The sequence below is a fragment of the Entelurus aequoreus genome, linkage group LG01 (assembly GCF_033978785.1).
Source record: "Entelurus aequoreus isolate RoL-2023_Sb linkage group LG01, RoL_Eaeq_v1.1, whole genome shotgun sequence".
Taxonomy (NCBI): Eukaryota; Metazoa; Chordata; class Actinopteri; order Syngnathiformes; family Syngnathidae; genus Entelurus; species Entelurus aequoreus.
This window is the reverse complement of record NC_084731.1, coordinates 42,115,653-42,132,426: the sequence shown is the minus strand read 5'-3', so window position 1 is coordinate 42,132,426 and position 16,774 is coordinate 42,115,653. Positions and strand designations below refer to the sequence as shown.

At 38.2% G+C, this 16,774-nt stretch overlaps 1 protein-coding gene across 4 annotated transcripts in view; it reads right to left on the bottom strand.

Annotated features, from left to right (window-relative positions):
* The window catches only part of LOC133652298 (glutamate receptor-interacting protein 2-like), a 400,480-nt gene that overhangs the window by 67,757 nt on the left and 315,949 nt on the right, over positions 1–16,774 (bottom strand). The window contains exon 1 of one of the 4 annotated variants that reach the window (XM_062050907.1): positions 10,636–10,801. The exons of the other annotated variants lie outside the window; for them this stretch is intronic. Within the exon in view, the coding sequence (XP_061906891.1) occupies positions 10,636–10,690 (55 nt within the window). The 5' untranslated portion in view covers positions 10,691–10,801. Of the gene's footprint in view, positions 1–10,635; positions 10,802–16,774 lie in introns of those variants that run through there. 4 annotated transcript variants of the gene reach the window in all.

Genomic DNA, 16,774 nt, shown 5'->3' with positions numbered 1-16,774 from the left:
CAGATCGACAACGAGGCAGGGCACGCTGGAGCCCGCTCCAAGATGGCGGCGAGGAGGCGTGGCCGGCGGACCCGCGTCCAAATGGACTACAGGTGCTTGGATTGCGCAGCTGGGCAGAATTAAGTGATCCCTTCTCAGTGTTTAAAAGGACGGTAGCCGAGAAGGACGGGGCAGAAGGAGGTGGGGAGCCAGCAGCAGATGCAGCGCGAGAGAGGAAGAGGAGCCAGAGAGAAGCGGACGCTGAGCGAGAGCGCAAGAGAGAAGCGGACGCAGAGCGAGAGCGCAAGAGAGCCCAAGGGAGACGACGACGTGCTGCTGGAAAGCAGACGGATGAGCGAGCAGAGCGAGGCAAGTGCTGAAAAGCAATCCGCAAAAGACTTTGATTTATTGAAAAATAAAAGAAAGTCAACCCTGCTCGAAGCAATGTCCTTCCTTGATGGTCCTGCGAACCCGGACGACGGTCAGAGTTGTTCACATTAATGTTGAGTGAAAAGAGCAGCATGTTTACGTTCAAACATACATTAAGTGTTCTTATAGTGTGTTTAAAGACAGCAAGGCAGTGGTGTTGAGCTTGGAAATGACATTGCACAGCCATGACGTCATCACAAGTCTCCGCTGAGTGAAGAGTTTTGGATGTCTATTCTCTACACTTTGGCCAGCGTTTGTAAAAGTCTGTGTTTTTAAAGACAAAAGTATGCGTCTGCGTGTGGACAAGAGGCCTAAATGCAGAGATAAGTATGCGTTTATTAAGTATCTGTGTTCGTGTGGACATGGCCTTTACGAGACAAAATGCCGTAAAAAAAATTACGAAAATTACTCAAATATATTTTGTAATCGTATTACTCGAGTAATCGTTTCAGCTCCAGTTAGGATACAAGGATGTTAGGATGTTAGGATGTAAGGATGTTAGGATATATGTTAGGATGTTAGGATGTTAGGCTGTAAGGATGTTAGGAAATATGTTAGGATGTAAGGATGTAAGGATGTTAGGATATATGTTAGGATGTAAGGATGTTAGGATGTTAGGCTGTAAGTATGTTAGGATATATGTTAGGATGTAAGGATGTTAGGATGTAAGGATGTTAGGCTGTAAGGATGTTAGGATATATGTTAGGATGTAAGGATGTTAGGATGTTAGGCTGTAAGTATGTTAGGATATATGTTAGGATGTAAGGATGTTAGGATGTAAGGATTTTAGGCTGTAAGGATGTTAGGATATATGTTAGGATGTAAGGATGTATATGTTAGGATGTTAGGATGTAAGGATGTTAGGATGTTAGGATGTTAGGATGTAAGGATGTTAGGATGTAAGGATGTAAGGATGTAAGGATTTAAGGATGTTAGGATGTTATTATGTTAGGCTGTAAGGATGTTAGGATATATATAGATAGATAGATAGTACTTTATTGATTCCTTCAGGAGAGTTCCCTCAGGAAAATTTAATATGTTAGGATGTAAGGATGTTAGGTGAGGATGTAAGGATGCAAGGATGCTAGGATGTAATGTTAGGCTGTAAGGATGTTAGGTTGTGATGTTTGGATGTAAGGATGTTAGGATGTAAGAATGTTAGGCTAGGGATGTTTGGATGTTAGGATGTTTGGATGTAAGGAGGTTAGGATGTAAGGATGTTAGGCTGTAAGGATGTTAGGATGTAAGGATGTTAGGATGTAATGATGTTAGGATGCAAGGATGTTAGGATGTATGTTAGGATATAAGGATGTTAGGCCGCTAGTATGTTAGGATATATGTTAGGATGTTAGGATGTTAGGATGTAAGGATGTTAGGATGTAAGGATGTTAGGCTGTAAGGATGTTAGAATATATGTTAGGATGTAAGGATGTATATGTTAGGATGTTAGGATGTAAGGATGTTGGGATGTAAGGATTTAAGGATGTTAGGATGTTATTATGTTAGGCTGTAAGGATGTTAGGATATAGATAGATAGATAGATAGTACTTTATTGATTCCTTCAGTAGAGTTCCCTCAGGAAAATGTAATATGTTAGGATGTAAGGATGTTAGGTGAGGATGTAAGGATGCAAGGATGCAAGGATGTAATGTTAGGCTGTAAGGATGTTAGGTTGTGAGGGTGTTAGGATGTTTGGATGTAAGGATGTTAGGATGTAAGAATGTTAGGCTGTAAGAATGTTAGGATGCAAGGATGTTGGGATGTTTGGATGTTAGGATGTTAGGATGTTTGGATGTTAGGATGTAAGGATGTTAGGATGTAAGGATGTTAGGCTGTAAGGATGTTAGGATGTAAGGATGTTAGGATGTAAGGATGTTAGGATGCAAGGATGTTAGGATGTTAGGCTGTAAGGGTGTTAGGATGTAAGGCTGTAAGGCTGTTAGGATGTAAGGATCCATCCATCCATTTTCTACCGCTTGTCCCTTTCGGGGTTGCGGGGGTGCGGGGGTACACCCTGGACAAGTCGCCACCTCATCGCAGGACCGGATGTAAGGATGTAAGGATGGTAGGATGCAAGGAATCAAGGATTTGGGGATATAAGGACACAATAAGTCAAGTGTGTAAGGATGCAAGGATGTAAGGATGCTATAAGTCAAGGATGTTTGGATGTAAGGAGGCAAGGAGTCAAGGATGCAAGGAAGCAAAGAGTCAAGTATGTTAGGATACAAGGAGTCAAGGATGCAAGGAAGCAAGGAGTCAATGATGTTAGGATTTAAGGATGCAAGGATGTTAGGATGTAAGGATGTAAGGATTTTAGGATGTTAAGATGTAAGGATGCAAGGATGAAAGGATGTGAGGATGCAAGAAGTCAAGGATGTTCAGATGTAAGGAGGCAAGGACTCAAAGATATAAGGAAGCAAGGAGTAAAAGATGTTTGGATTTAAGGATGCATGGTGTCAAAAATGCTAGGATGCAAGGAACTTAATGCTGTTAGGATGCAAGGGGTCAATGATATTAGTATGTAAGGACACAAGGAGTCAAGGATGTTAGGATGCAAGGAGTCAATGATGTTAGGATTTAAGGATGCAAGGAGTAAAACATGTTAGGCTGCAAGGATTCAAAGAAGTCAATGATGAAAGGATGCAAGGAGTCAATGATGTTAGTTCGTAAGGATACAAACAGTCAAGGATGTTAGGATTCAAGGATGGAAAGAGTCAAGGATGTTAGGATGTTAGGATGCATGAGTCAATTATGTTAGGATATAAGACTGCAAGGAGTCAATGATGTTTGGATTTAAGGATGCAAGGAACCAATGATGTTAGGGTTTAAGGATGCAAGGAGTCAATGGTGTAGGGATGTAAGGAGGCAAGGTGTCAAGGATGTTAGGATGTTAGGATGCATGAGTCAATGATGTTAGGATGTAAGGCTGCAAGGAGTCAATGATGTTTGGATTTAAGGCTACAGGAACCAATGATGTTAGGGTTTAAGGATGCAGGGAGTCAATGGTGTAGGAATGTAAGGAGGCAAGGAGTCAAGGATGTTAGGATGTAAGAATGTAAGGATGCAAGGAGTCTTGGACGCAAGGAGGCAAGGATGATCGGATTTAAGGATGAAAGGAGTAAAAGACGTTCAGATGTTGGCATGCAAGATGTTAAGATGTTAGGATGTAAGGATACGAGGAGTCAAGCATGTTAGGATGTAAGGATGCAAGGAGTTAATTATGTTGGAATGCAAGAATGCAAGGAGTCAAGGATGTTAGGATGTAAGGAGGTAATAATGCTCTAGGATTTAGGGATGCAAGGAGTCAAGGATGTTAGGATGCTAGGATGTAAGGCGTTAATGATGTTGGGATGCAAGAATGCACGCAGTCAAGGATTTTAGGAAAACGGATGCAAAGAGGCAATAATATCAACAAAACGCAAGGAGGCTAGGATTGAAGCATGCAATGAGGCAAGTGTTTTAGGATGTGAAAAAGCAAGGATGCAAATTAAGAATGTAGTGAGCCAACGATGTAAGAATGTGAGGATGCATGGAGGCAAGGATGTGAGAATGCATTTAGGGAAAGGTGCTAGGATAGGGACAAGAGGATGTAAGAATGCAAGCATGTTAGGGTTTGAGGATGCAAGGTTTTAAGGATGTGAGGATGCACAAAGGCAAGAATGTGAAAATGCAAGGGTTGAGGTTGCAAGAATTCTGGGATTTGGGAATGCATGAGTTCAAGGGAGTAAGGATGCAATGATGTTAGATGTTCCAATTCAAGGATGAGGCAAGAAATGAGTCAAAGGTGATATAGGATGAAGGGATGCAAGAAGTCAAGGATGTTAGGATCTAACAATGCAAGGAGGTAAGGGTGCTAGGATGTAAGCATGCGAGGAAAAAAAGATGCTGAGATGTAAGGATGCAATAGGATCTAAGCATGCACGGAGGTAAGGATGCTAGGATGTACACGTGAGCATGCAAGGAAGAAAGGATGCTAAGATGTAAGCATACAAGGAGGCAAGGATTTTAGGATGAGAAGAGGCAAAGAGGCAAGGATACTATGATTTAAGGATGCAAGGAAGCAAGGATTGGAGATTGCAAAGAGGCAAGGATACAAAGCTACACATATATGAGGATGCAAGGATGTGAGGACATGAGCAGCAAGTGATTGTTTGTACTTATGACACTGATTGCTTGCAGATGACCCGCCAGCGTATGAAATATTATTTGTGCTGGCCGATCGATGCTTGCTCGTTAAAACACACACTGTGATGGAGGACGAGCGTCCTGATGTTACAACTTTAACATTTGCTTGCAGCACACTGATGAGGACCAATCACAATGTTAGAGGTGACCTGGCTGGTCAAACAATATTGCAGACCATTGTAGTTGATGTGTGGTTGCCATGCCAACAATAGGGACGCTTCACTACCGATTAGAAGTTGGTGTAACACAAACTGATGTTGATGTGTTTAGTTTGAGAATATTACATTGCAACTTGACAGCATGCACACTATGAATTAAAATAGCGCATTACAATTTTGGACACTTTGTTAGTCAGGCCGGCGCTCGCTTTACTCTACCTATTTACCTCCATCTATTTTCCCAAAGCCTTCCATTTGTTTGCACTGTCTGCGTGTACATAAACGCACAAAGAAATAAGCCATCAGGCTCGTTGGCTGCCACTATGCTCAGTGGTGCATGAAATAGGATGATGCTCACTTCATTAATACGCCTCATGTCTGCATGCACCTCACTCGCAGCGCTCCGTTAGGTCATACGAGAACAGATAAAGACTCGCTTCCAGCCCAGACCATCGGGACGCATGGGTATGTTTCGGCATTGCGTACAAAACGCCTCGCAACAACGTGCTCCAAGAAATAAGATGGAGATGAGATAGATGATCCTAGACGGTGAAGTCTGCTGTCAGCGGACAGGCGGTGCAACATATTGAAGACAGCAAACAGCTGCTCTTCAGCACTGCAGGCATCCCAGCAGACAGACGTTCAACAGGGGCACAAGCATACCCACAGTCACCAAATACAATATTTGCCCAACAAAACACAATATTTTCACTACAAATCCTAATATTTGGACAAAAAACACATTAATGCGTTGTTAATATCTGAATGTCATCCAATAAGCACACACAGTTGGTCTGTTCTTCTATTTTCGTCGTCATTTACAAAAGGCAAACATGGTAGGCTATAGGCTACTAGGAGCTAGCAGCTACACAACAGCTAAGCACATGATAGCCCACAAGCTGGACATTCGTAGTAAGTGTCCTTTATTTAATGACATTTTCAAATTGTTATTTATTTATTGGGAATTGAACAATATTGCAGTCTAACACAGCACATGTGTTAACAAAAGCTAGTATCAAATAATTATAGTTGCATATTACTTATGCATACAAAGTCTCAAAGGCAGACAGACGCGTACGAGAAAGTATTCAGTGACAAAAGTGTCCGCATCATTCAACTTACAGCATTATGAGCTAAACTTAAAGGGGACTGCACTTCTTTTTAAATTTGCCTATCGTTCACAATCAATATGAGACAAGAACACACGTCTTATTTTTTTTTAGGGTTTTAAAGATGATTAAAAAAACCGCTTGAAAGATGCGGCTAATGGGAGTGACCGTTGTAGCCTTCAGAGCCCTCTAAAACAATTTCAAAACCCTCCAGCAACCTTTTTATAAACATACTGCAAGTCTATTTATTATGTAGCAACAGACACGTAGTAACAGTAACATGTTCAATATTTATTGTATTTTGATCATTTTAATCATTTTCCGGACTGATTTCTTCCGTGCATTAATTTTTGTTTCCAAAGCAGCACAACCGACTTCCGGTAACAACTTGTGTTCCTACTTCCAGAATCTAATAATGGCAGACTTGGTAATAGACAATGAAGACGACTATTTTTTGACAAATGAGGATTCATGACCTTATACTTTTGAAGCGAAATATACTGCTGCTTATAGAAGCCAGCACGAAAGAAGAGTGAGAAGTTGGAGCAGATGGAAGCCGGGAGAGTGAGGTGAAAGCGATTTTGGAGGCTATAAACATGGAACTTGGAGCCAAGCTTTTTTTAAATAAAAATGGAGTGCTTACCCAAAATCAATAGTAAACGTCCCCGGCCAGCTGGACCAGACAAACAACTGTCCATTGGGTGAGTCAGTTTAATATCGATCATGATACACGCAGCACGCAATGCGTGTTAGTACAACTTCAGTGCATACACTCTCTGGCTAGATCAGCTGTGTACAAACAAAATATGAAATGTGGGATAATACTTTACAAATATTGTAATATGATTGTTCATGTTTTTCAATCAGTACGAATTGGTGTTCTATTGCAGTGTTGTGTATCACAAACTCAAACGCATGTCATGCTGACGCAGAAGCTAGCTTATCTTTTGCAGTAGTTAGCTTTTACGGCTAATACTGTATCATGGCGATGTGTTACTACGCTAGAAAAATAGTTAATCAGTGTTCGCTCTTACAATAACAGTTGGTTATTATACTGGTTACGGAACGGAACAGAAATGAAGTATTGTCAATGGTTTTTAAATGCATTTTAAAGTGAGTTAGAGGTAGAATTGATTGCTCCCATTAGCTGCATTGCTAGCTACTTAGAACGAGCCGATTTTTTCATGTTAGAATGCAAAAAATCTCTCATATTGATGGTGAACGATAGGTAAAATTCCAAAATAGTGCAGTTCCCCTTCAATATATTATTTTGGCCACAAGGTGTCGCCAACAACCAATGACCACTCAACTTTAACCTAAAAAATGCATTATTCCTTTCACAACAGTTAATAATGTCATGACTTGGACAATGGAGTAGTTTCCTGCGTGGAACGTTTTCCCGAGATGCAAATTAACTGGACCGGACATGACGTGAAGGTAAAGACATGATTTTATTTTTGATATAAAAAGGGTACAAACAAAAGGCGCTCGCAGCGGAGGCACAAAACTTAACGCTGGAAACAAAACTAGCACTAAGACGTAAAGTACGGACATGAAACAAAAGACACTAACTGTGGCATTAATAAACAAAAACTTACTTGCAGTGATGTGAGCAGGGCAGCATGGACTATGAAACAAGCAGCGTGAACTAAGCATGAAACAGTAAACATGGCATGAAGCAGAGTGATGTCGCCAGGCCGACTGCCTGGCAGCTACAAGCTTAAATACTAGTGACCTAATTAGTGACAGGTGCGTGAGTCCAAAACGTGAAAAAGGTGAAAACTAATGGGTCGGCATGGTAACAAAACAAACTAGAGTGCACAAAGAGTCCAAAAACCAACAGAACATAACCAAACAAAACATGATCACAAAGACATGACAAATAATAAATAGGTTAATGTTTTTCATACCTACCATTGTTCTCTGAGTAAATTCCCTTTCTAATATTCTACAATGCACCAAAGACTAGGGTTTAGCGATGCTGCACAGTTTGGTATCCATCCAATACCAAACAATTGCCTACACCAATACTCATAACAAGACTTTTGTATGTTTAATTATAAACCTTCGATGGTCTATGAACAAAACACAATTTTAAAGATTTCAAGCAAAAAAATATTTCTAAAAATGATAACTAACAGATTTTTTTCAAATGTTATTGTAAGACAATCAGTCGTCACAGTTTGAGTAAGTTATGGTATTGATAATTATTCATGTGAACTTTATTGATTATTTACTATTTATTTTCTATTTGTATCACCGATTGAGTAGACGAAATGGATACATGTGTTAAGCTTTATTTTTCAGATCGGTTGAGAAATGTTGAAGTAGTAACATGTTCAATTGAGAAATTGTATTACGGAATTCCTGGAATTTCGGGAAATAATTGAATTTTTACAGTTAAAAAAACAACTCCGTTTTTTGTCCTGATTAAGAGGAACGTTTTGACGGTAGAACGGTTGAAATGCGTTGAAAAATGTGAAAGGAGGAGTCGCCAGACTGGAACTAGAGCTTTGGAAACCCAGGGATTCTGGAAAAATTCTGGAATATTTTTTAACTTGGAAAAAAAGGTAGTTTGAATTTCCAGGATGGTGGAATGTGTTGAAGGTGGAATGGTTTGAATAGGGTGACATTTGTGGAAATGGTGGAAGTTTGAAAAATGACCAATTCATTTTGAATGGAAAACATTTCCAGGAAAACCTGGAATTCTGGGAAATCTGGGAAGTTTTGGAATTCGTCAAGGGAAAGCCCGCAATTTCCGAATAGGCTGAACAGTTTGAAGTTGGAACGGTTTGAATCGAAGAAAAATGTGGAAGGTAGAGCGTGCCAAAATCTGGAGAAGAAGAAGAAGTTTAACTAGAAGAGGCAATTCCTGAAGGAATTGCATGTGAATGCTCCAATGCTGAAGTTTAACTGAAATGCTGACAGAATGTAGTATGAATGTAAGAATAGTTTGAATGTTGGAATGGTTTGAATGTTGAAGATCTGACACTGACGGGCAAGAAATGTTGAAGTAGTAAATGGTATCAGGGAATTTCTGGAAAATCGGGAATTTTTTGGAACTTGGAAAAAAGGTAGTTTAAATTTCCAGAATGGTGGAATGTTTTGAAGGTGGAATTGTTTGAATGGGTTGAATAATGTGGGATTTGTGGAAGTTTGAAAAATGGCCAATTCATTTTGAATGAGGAAAATGCAAAAAAAAAAGAAGGAAATGTGGGAAATCCGGGAATTTTTGGGAATTTTTTTGGGAATTTTTTTGGGAATTTTTTTGGGAATTTTTTGGGGAATTTTTTAAATAGAGCAGACTGAATATTTAGAAGTTGGAACAGTTTGAATCATATTAAAAATGTGGGAATTGTGGAACTTTGAAGAATGTCCCATTGATTTCAATGGAAATTTCAGAAAAAATTAGGAATTTCGGAAAAAGGTAAAAAAAAAACTTGAATGGTCTGAATGAGTTGAAATGGTTGGTGTTGAAATTTTTCAAATCGGTCGAGAAATGTTGAAGTAGTAACATGTTGAATTGAGAAATTCCTGGAATTTTGGGAAAACCAGGAATTTTTCCAGTTCAAAAAACAACTTTGTTTCTTTTCCTGATTAAGAGGAATGTTTTGATGGTGGAATGGTTGAAATGTGTTGAAAAATGTGGAAGGAGTAGTCACCACCAGAAAATAGGGTGGAAATAGGGCTTTGGAAACCCAGGAATTCTGGAAAATCATGGAATTTTTTGGAACTCGGAAAAAAGGTTGTTTGGCCAAATCATTTTGAATGGTAAAAAGTCCCGGAAAACATGGAATTCCGGGAAATCTGGGAATTTTCGGGATTTGTCAAGGGAATAGGCTGAACAGTTTGAAGTCGGAACAGTTTGAATCGGGTGAAAAATGTGGAAGGTAGAGCATGCCAAAATCTGGAGAAGAAGAAGAAGAAGAATACATAGATGAATTTGGGGTAGAAAACCATATATATAATAATAATAATAATAATAAGTTGAATAAATATATTCATTTTGGTGTAGAAAACCATATGTGTAATTGCTGTGGAGCATTCACACAATAAATAGATGCATTTTGGTGTAGAAAACCATATGTGTGAATGATTTGGAGCATTCACACAATAATAATAATACGTTGAATAAATAGATGCATTTTGGTGTAGAAAACTATATGTGTGAATGCTTTGGAGCATTCACAAAATAAATAGATGCAATTTGGTGTAGAAAACCATTTGTGTGAATGCTCCAAAGCATTCACACAGTAATAATAATAATAAGTTGAATAAATAGATTAATTTTGGTGTATAAAACCAAAGCATTCACACAATAAATAGATGGATTTTGGTGTAGAAAGCCATATGTGTGAATGGTTTGGAGCATTCACACAATTAATAATCCACTTTGCAATGTCTGTGTCGAAGCTGTGTCCAAAATCGTATTCCCTGAGTTTATGAACAATATGTAACAATATGAACAAAACAACAAAATAAATCAGAAAACGTTGTGACACTAAACATAGAAGAGGACCGAACAATATGATTCTATCTCGTTAGTATCAATTTTACGCTGATACTAACCTCAATTGGTATCAATACGGTCAATATCTGGTCCATCACCAAAGACATTGACGGTTCAAACGGTGTGTCTGTCAAATCTAACCTTCACAGACCAATGAAATCTGACATGCGAGCAGCTCTACAGCGCCACCTGTAGCAAGACTGACGACATTACCCCAAGCAAAGGCAACAAATTGCATTCAAGTGTCTTCTTTCCTCGCACTCACCGCCGCTGCTGGCCTCGACGTCCCTCCGCAGACCACAAAACATGACCGCCGACATGGAGGTGATCAGCAGAACCTCCGCACAGAGACGCACAGAGACACACTCGCAGCGAGCGGGAGGAGAGAGAGATGTGGGAAGCCGAGGGCTGGGGGAACATAGTGGTGATGATCAAAGATGATGACTGGCGCTTACGTTACAACTGCTCAACCCCCCCCAGAGAGAGAGAGAGAGAGAGAGAGAAAGAGAGCTCCGTGAAGAGAGGAGAAAGACAATGTAGAGTCCAGACTACAAGCAAGTTCCTTATGAGCAGGGGTCCCCAAACTTTTTGACTCCGGGGCCGCATTGGGGTAAAACAATTTGGCTGGGGGCCGCGCTATATATATATATATATATATATATATATATATATATATATATATATATATATATATATATATATATATATATATATATATATATATATATATATATATATATATATATATATATATTATATGTAAATGTGTGTGTATATATATGTATATGTATATGTAAATATGTATATATGTGTGTGTATATATGTATATGTTTATGTATATGTATATGTCCATGTATATGTATATGTATATGTGTATATATGTGTATGTGTCTATATATATAAATATATATAAATATATATATATATATATATATATATATATATATATATATATATATATATATATATATATATATATATATATATATATATATATATATATATATGTATATATATATATATATATATATATATATATATATATATATATATATATATATATATATATATATATATATATATTATATGTAAATGTGTGTGTATATATATGTATATGTATATGTAAATATGTATATATGTGTGTGTATATATGTATATGTTTATGTATATGTATATGTCCATGTATATGTATATGTATATGTGTATATATGTGTATGTGTCTATATATATAAATATATATATATATATATATATATATATATATATATATATATATATATATATATATATATATATATATATATATATATATATATATATATATATATATATATATATATATATATATATATATATATATATATATATATATATATATATATATATATATATATATATATATATACAGTATATATATATATACTGTATATATATATATATGTATTCATACATATATATTCCTCGCGCACTAATTGACTTAAAGAGCGCACTTGCTGCATGTCACGTTATCGATGGTAAAATGCATTTTTAGACAATATGATTTGCCTGAGTGGCTAGGAGACGGTAGAAAATGGACTAGTAAGGACAAATTAAAAAAAAAACATTTTTTAAAAATAAATTCCCAAAAAAATTATTTATTTTTTTTTTAAAACTTGGGACTTCCCGCGGGCCGGATTTTGGACGCTGGGGGGCCGTATCCGGCCCGCGGGCCGTAGTTTGGGGACCCCTGCTTATGAGCAACGATGCTAACGCTATAGCTAGCATATCGTTTCCTGTATTTATTTAAATTACTTTTTTTTTAACAATTCAAACACTTATCAATTCCAAAACGTAAAAATAATTAGTAGGTTTTTTTGTACGAAAAAAAATCAAACTTAGCATAATTAAAACAGAAATTTGCAATCCTTCCTGAGATAAAGTCCACTTGGGCTCTTGGATTATCCTGTAGGGAGGGGCAGCCCTGAACGAAACGTCCAATCAGATTGCTCTGATGTCATCACATGTTCTGTCATGGCCACCACTGGTGAAATTGAGGCCTTAAGAACAGTTTTCTTTGGAGCAACCCGTTACATTTTCTAACACTTGTTTTATGTACCTTATTTTTTTTTTACTATAAGGCGCAGCTCCACCACATCGAGAGGAGCCAGATGAGGTGGTTCGGGCATCTGGTCAGGATGCCACCCGAACGCCTCCCTTGGGAGGTGTTTAGGGCACGTCCGACCGGTAGGAGGCCACGGGAAAGACCCAGGACACGTTGGGAAGACTACCTGTATGTCTCCCGGCTGGCCTGGGAACGCCTCGGGATCCCCCGGGAAGAGCTGGACGAAGTGGCTGGGGAGAGGGAAGTCTGGGCTTCCCTGCTTAGGCTGCTGCCCCCGCGACCCGACCTGGGATAAGCGGAAGACGATGGATGGATGGATGGATGGATGGATATAAGGCGCACTTAAAATCCTTTCCTTTTCTCAAAACTTGACAGTGCGCCTTAAATCCCAGTGCGCCTCATGTATGAAATAATTTCGGTTGTGCTTACCGACCCCGAAGGTATTTTATTTGGTACATGGTGTAATGATAAGTGTGAAAAGTAGATGTCGGTCACACAGCGTGGCACAGTTGGGAGAGTGGCCATGCCAGCAACCTGAGGGTTCCTGGTTCGTTTCCCACCTTCCACCAACCATGTCACGTCCGTTGTGTCCTTGAGCAAGACACTTCACTTTTGCTCCTGATGGGTCGTGGTTAGGGCCTTGAATGGCAGCTCCCGCCATCAGTGTGGGAATGTGGAAATAGTGTCAAAGCGCTATGAGTACCTTGAAGGTAGAAAAGCTATACAAGTAGAACCCATTTACACATAAGAAATATGTGTAGACTGCAATATGACTCAAGTAAACAACACCAACATTTTATATGGTCCATTGAAAATGTAGAACATTTACACACGGTGCTCAAAAATCTATCAAAATGTTTTAGTACGACTTTGGTAAGCTATGAAGCCGCACCGCTTGATGGATTGTACTGCGCTTCATATTATCTGGCGTTTTGTTTCGCAATATTATGCAAAAGCAACTTTTCTTACCTTTTGGCTGATCTGTATTTGGGATGTGCATGAATCCTGAAAATTTGCGCGCGTCCGCCTTTGTAGCCCGTGGGAACAACATAGTCGATAAGCTTCTTCTTTTTCTCTATCTTCTTGTTATGGGACATTCATCCTCCGCTGATGCCATTTCTAATATAAAGTAGTGTAAAGTTCTTACTTATATCTGTAAGTAAACTCGCCATGAAAGCGTTAAAACATACCGGTGTAGTGAGTTTACATTATTTACCCAAGGAACTTTAGTTATTAGAGCGTTCCGGTACGACGTTTTTTCACGGGACACAGGAGATGCTGCTCCGTTATTGATTTAAGCAAAGTCTGAATGTCATTAAAACAGTTAGCTCCATCTTTTGACACTTCTTCCACTCCCGTCCTTGCACGCTACACCGCTACAACAAAGATGACGGGGAGAAGTCGCTGCCGGAGGTGAGCTATGTAAATAAGACCGCCCACAAAACGACGCATCCTGAAGCGACTGTCAGAAAGCAGCTTGAAGATGATCTGTAAAACATAATCTATGCAACATTTTGACCAAAGAACCACCATTACATGTTATGTAGACCACAAGGACGTTTTTTCAATTCAGAAATAATAATAATGATAATATGACCCCTTTAATGCGCCTTATTATGTATTTTGTATGAAAATAGACCTGACTAAACCCTCTCATTGGCAGTGCGCCTTATAACGGAAAATACGGTATGTGAAACGTTTTTTTCACATTCAAACTTCAAATTCAATTGGATGCATGTTTTGTACTCAAACAAATTCATGGGAAATACATTGTTCACTAATTAATGTATTTTAGTGCAAAATGTAACATTTTACATAATCAAAACTAGGGATGTCCGATAATGGCTTTTTGCCAATATCCGATATTCCGATATTGTCCAACTCTTAATTACTAATTACTTACTTACTTAATCAACCGATAGTCGTGGAATTAACACATTATTATGCCTAATTTGGACAACCAGGTATGGTGAAGATAAGGTCCTTTTTAAAATATAAAATAAAATAAGATAAATACATTTAAAACATTTTCTTGAATAAAAAAGAAAGTAAAAAAATATAAAAACAGTTACATAGAAACTAGTAATTAATGAAAATGAGTCAAATTAACTGTTAAAGGTTAGTACTATTAGTGGACCAGCAGCATGCACAATCATGTGCTTACGGACTATATCCCTTGCAGACTGTATTGATCTATATTGATATATAATGTAGGAACCAGAATATTAATAACAGAAAGAAACAACCCTCTTGTGTGAATGAGTGTGAATGAGTGTAAATGGGGGAGGGAGTTTTTTTTGGGTTGGTGCACTATTTGTAAGTGTATCTTGTGTTTGTTATGTTAATTTAATAAAATAAAATTTAAAAAAACGATACCGATAATAAAAACACCGATACTGATAATTTCCGATATTACATTTTAAAGCATTTATCGGACATCTCTAATCAAAACATACATTTGCAATCCTTCCTGAGACCAGGACTCCAAGAAAGTATAATTGCCCAACAAGACGAGCATTAACTGTGAAAATTGTAGAGGAAATTTGCTATTATATCCTTATCAGTGACAGAGCATGTAGAGGTTAGGAATAAGTTTGCTGTAAAAATTTCATCTGAAGCATTCTGTTATCTATTAATTGACATTGTACGTGCACTTTTTTTTACGCAAAACGGGGCCCCCCAATATTGCGGGGTCCTCACAGAAGAGTCCGAAGGGGGAGGAGTATACAGTATGTTGGTGCCTCGCCGCTGAAGCTGAAACCAGCTTTTGTGTGTGTAATTGCATGATTATTGCACAGGGGTTGTTACGATTAACTGTGATGTAAAAATAAGAAAAAATCCTGAAAATGTGTTTCTTTGATTATGTGATGTCCATGCTTTCATTTTCATTTGTCTATTTTTGCGTTTCATCCTTTAGAAGCCTCAAATTCCGGCGCGGTGTCTGAGCAACAATTAATCACGTTCTCGAGCACGGCGGCAGCGGCAGGAAGACACCGCAGTGTTCCTTTTCCTCGTATTCCATACACTCTGTCAAGAATTATGTGCTGTGTGTTCTTTCTTGTCCTCCCCCAGCTACTACTGTGCCCCCACATCTCATACGACTGCTTCCATTTTAGTAAAGCATCCTGTTCATGATTCTGACTCTCCACCGTCGTACTCCTGCTATTCTTGTTTTGTTTTGTATGTACACATTTAGTTTCTCTCGGTGCCCCTTTTAACTTTTTATTTTAGTTTTATATCCTCAGTGAGTTGCGGATTTTAGTTTTTTTTAGCCTTGAGGACATTAAAGACAAAACACTTTTGTCAAATAAATATCTGCCCCTTTTTTGGGGGGTCCAAAACCTGAAGCAAAACGCTACAGAGCAACACAACCACCTTGACATGTCACGACTCTGGGAGTGGATTGCCGACCCGCAGCAGTGTGACCTGTGTTGTTGTTTTATGGTTACACACCACTACGGTCCATGACCGGTTTATTAAAATTATTTTTGTAGTTAATAGGGTTGTACGGTATACTGGTATTAGTATAGTACCACGATACTAATGAATCATATTCGGTACTATACCGCCTCTGAAAAGTACCGGAGAACGGACGCATTTTGGCTTAAAAACTAACAATAAAGGTGAAGTTATAACACTGAAACGCCCTCAGGAAGAGGTGCTGTAAGACATGGCTAGCTAGCTAGCAGCGAACGTCCATTCGCATAAAACAGTGTTTTAGCTACTTCTAAATCACTAATCCTCGCCTCCATGGTGACAAATAAAGCAGGTTTCTTACAAGTATCATCTCTGCCGGACGAGGAATAGCTAAACATGCTTCACTACACACCGCAGCTCACCGGCGTCAAAATGTAAACAAACGCAATTGGTGGATCTACACCTGACATCCACTGTAATGATACCAAGTACAAGAGCGTATCTAGTCGATACTACTAGGATTACTTCAATATTTTTTGGCATCACATCTTCTTTCGTTTTTTTTTATTTTTATATTATTTTTATTATATGTTTATAAACTCAGGAAATATATCCCTGGACACATGGGGACTTTGGATATGACCAATGTATGATCCTGCAACGACTTGGTATCGGATTGATACCCACATTTGTGGTATTATTCAAAACTAATGTAAAGTATCAAACAACAGACAAAAAATTGATTATTACATTTTAACAGAAGTGTAGACAGAACATGTTAAAAGAGAAAGTAAGCAGTTATTAACAGTAAATGAACAAGTAGATGAATAATTAATTTTCTACCACTTGTCCTTAATAATTTTGACAAAATAATAGAATGGAAAAT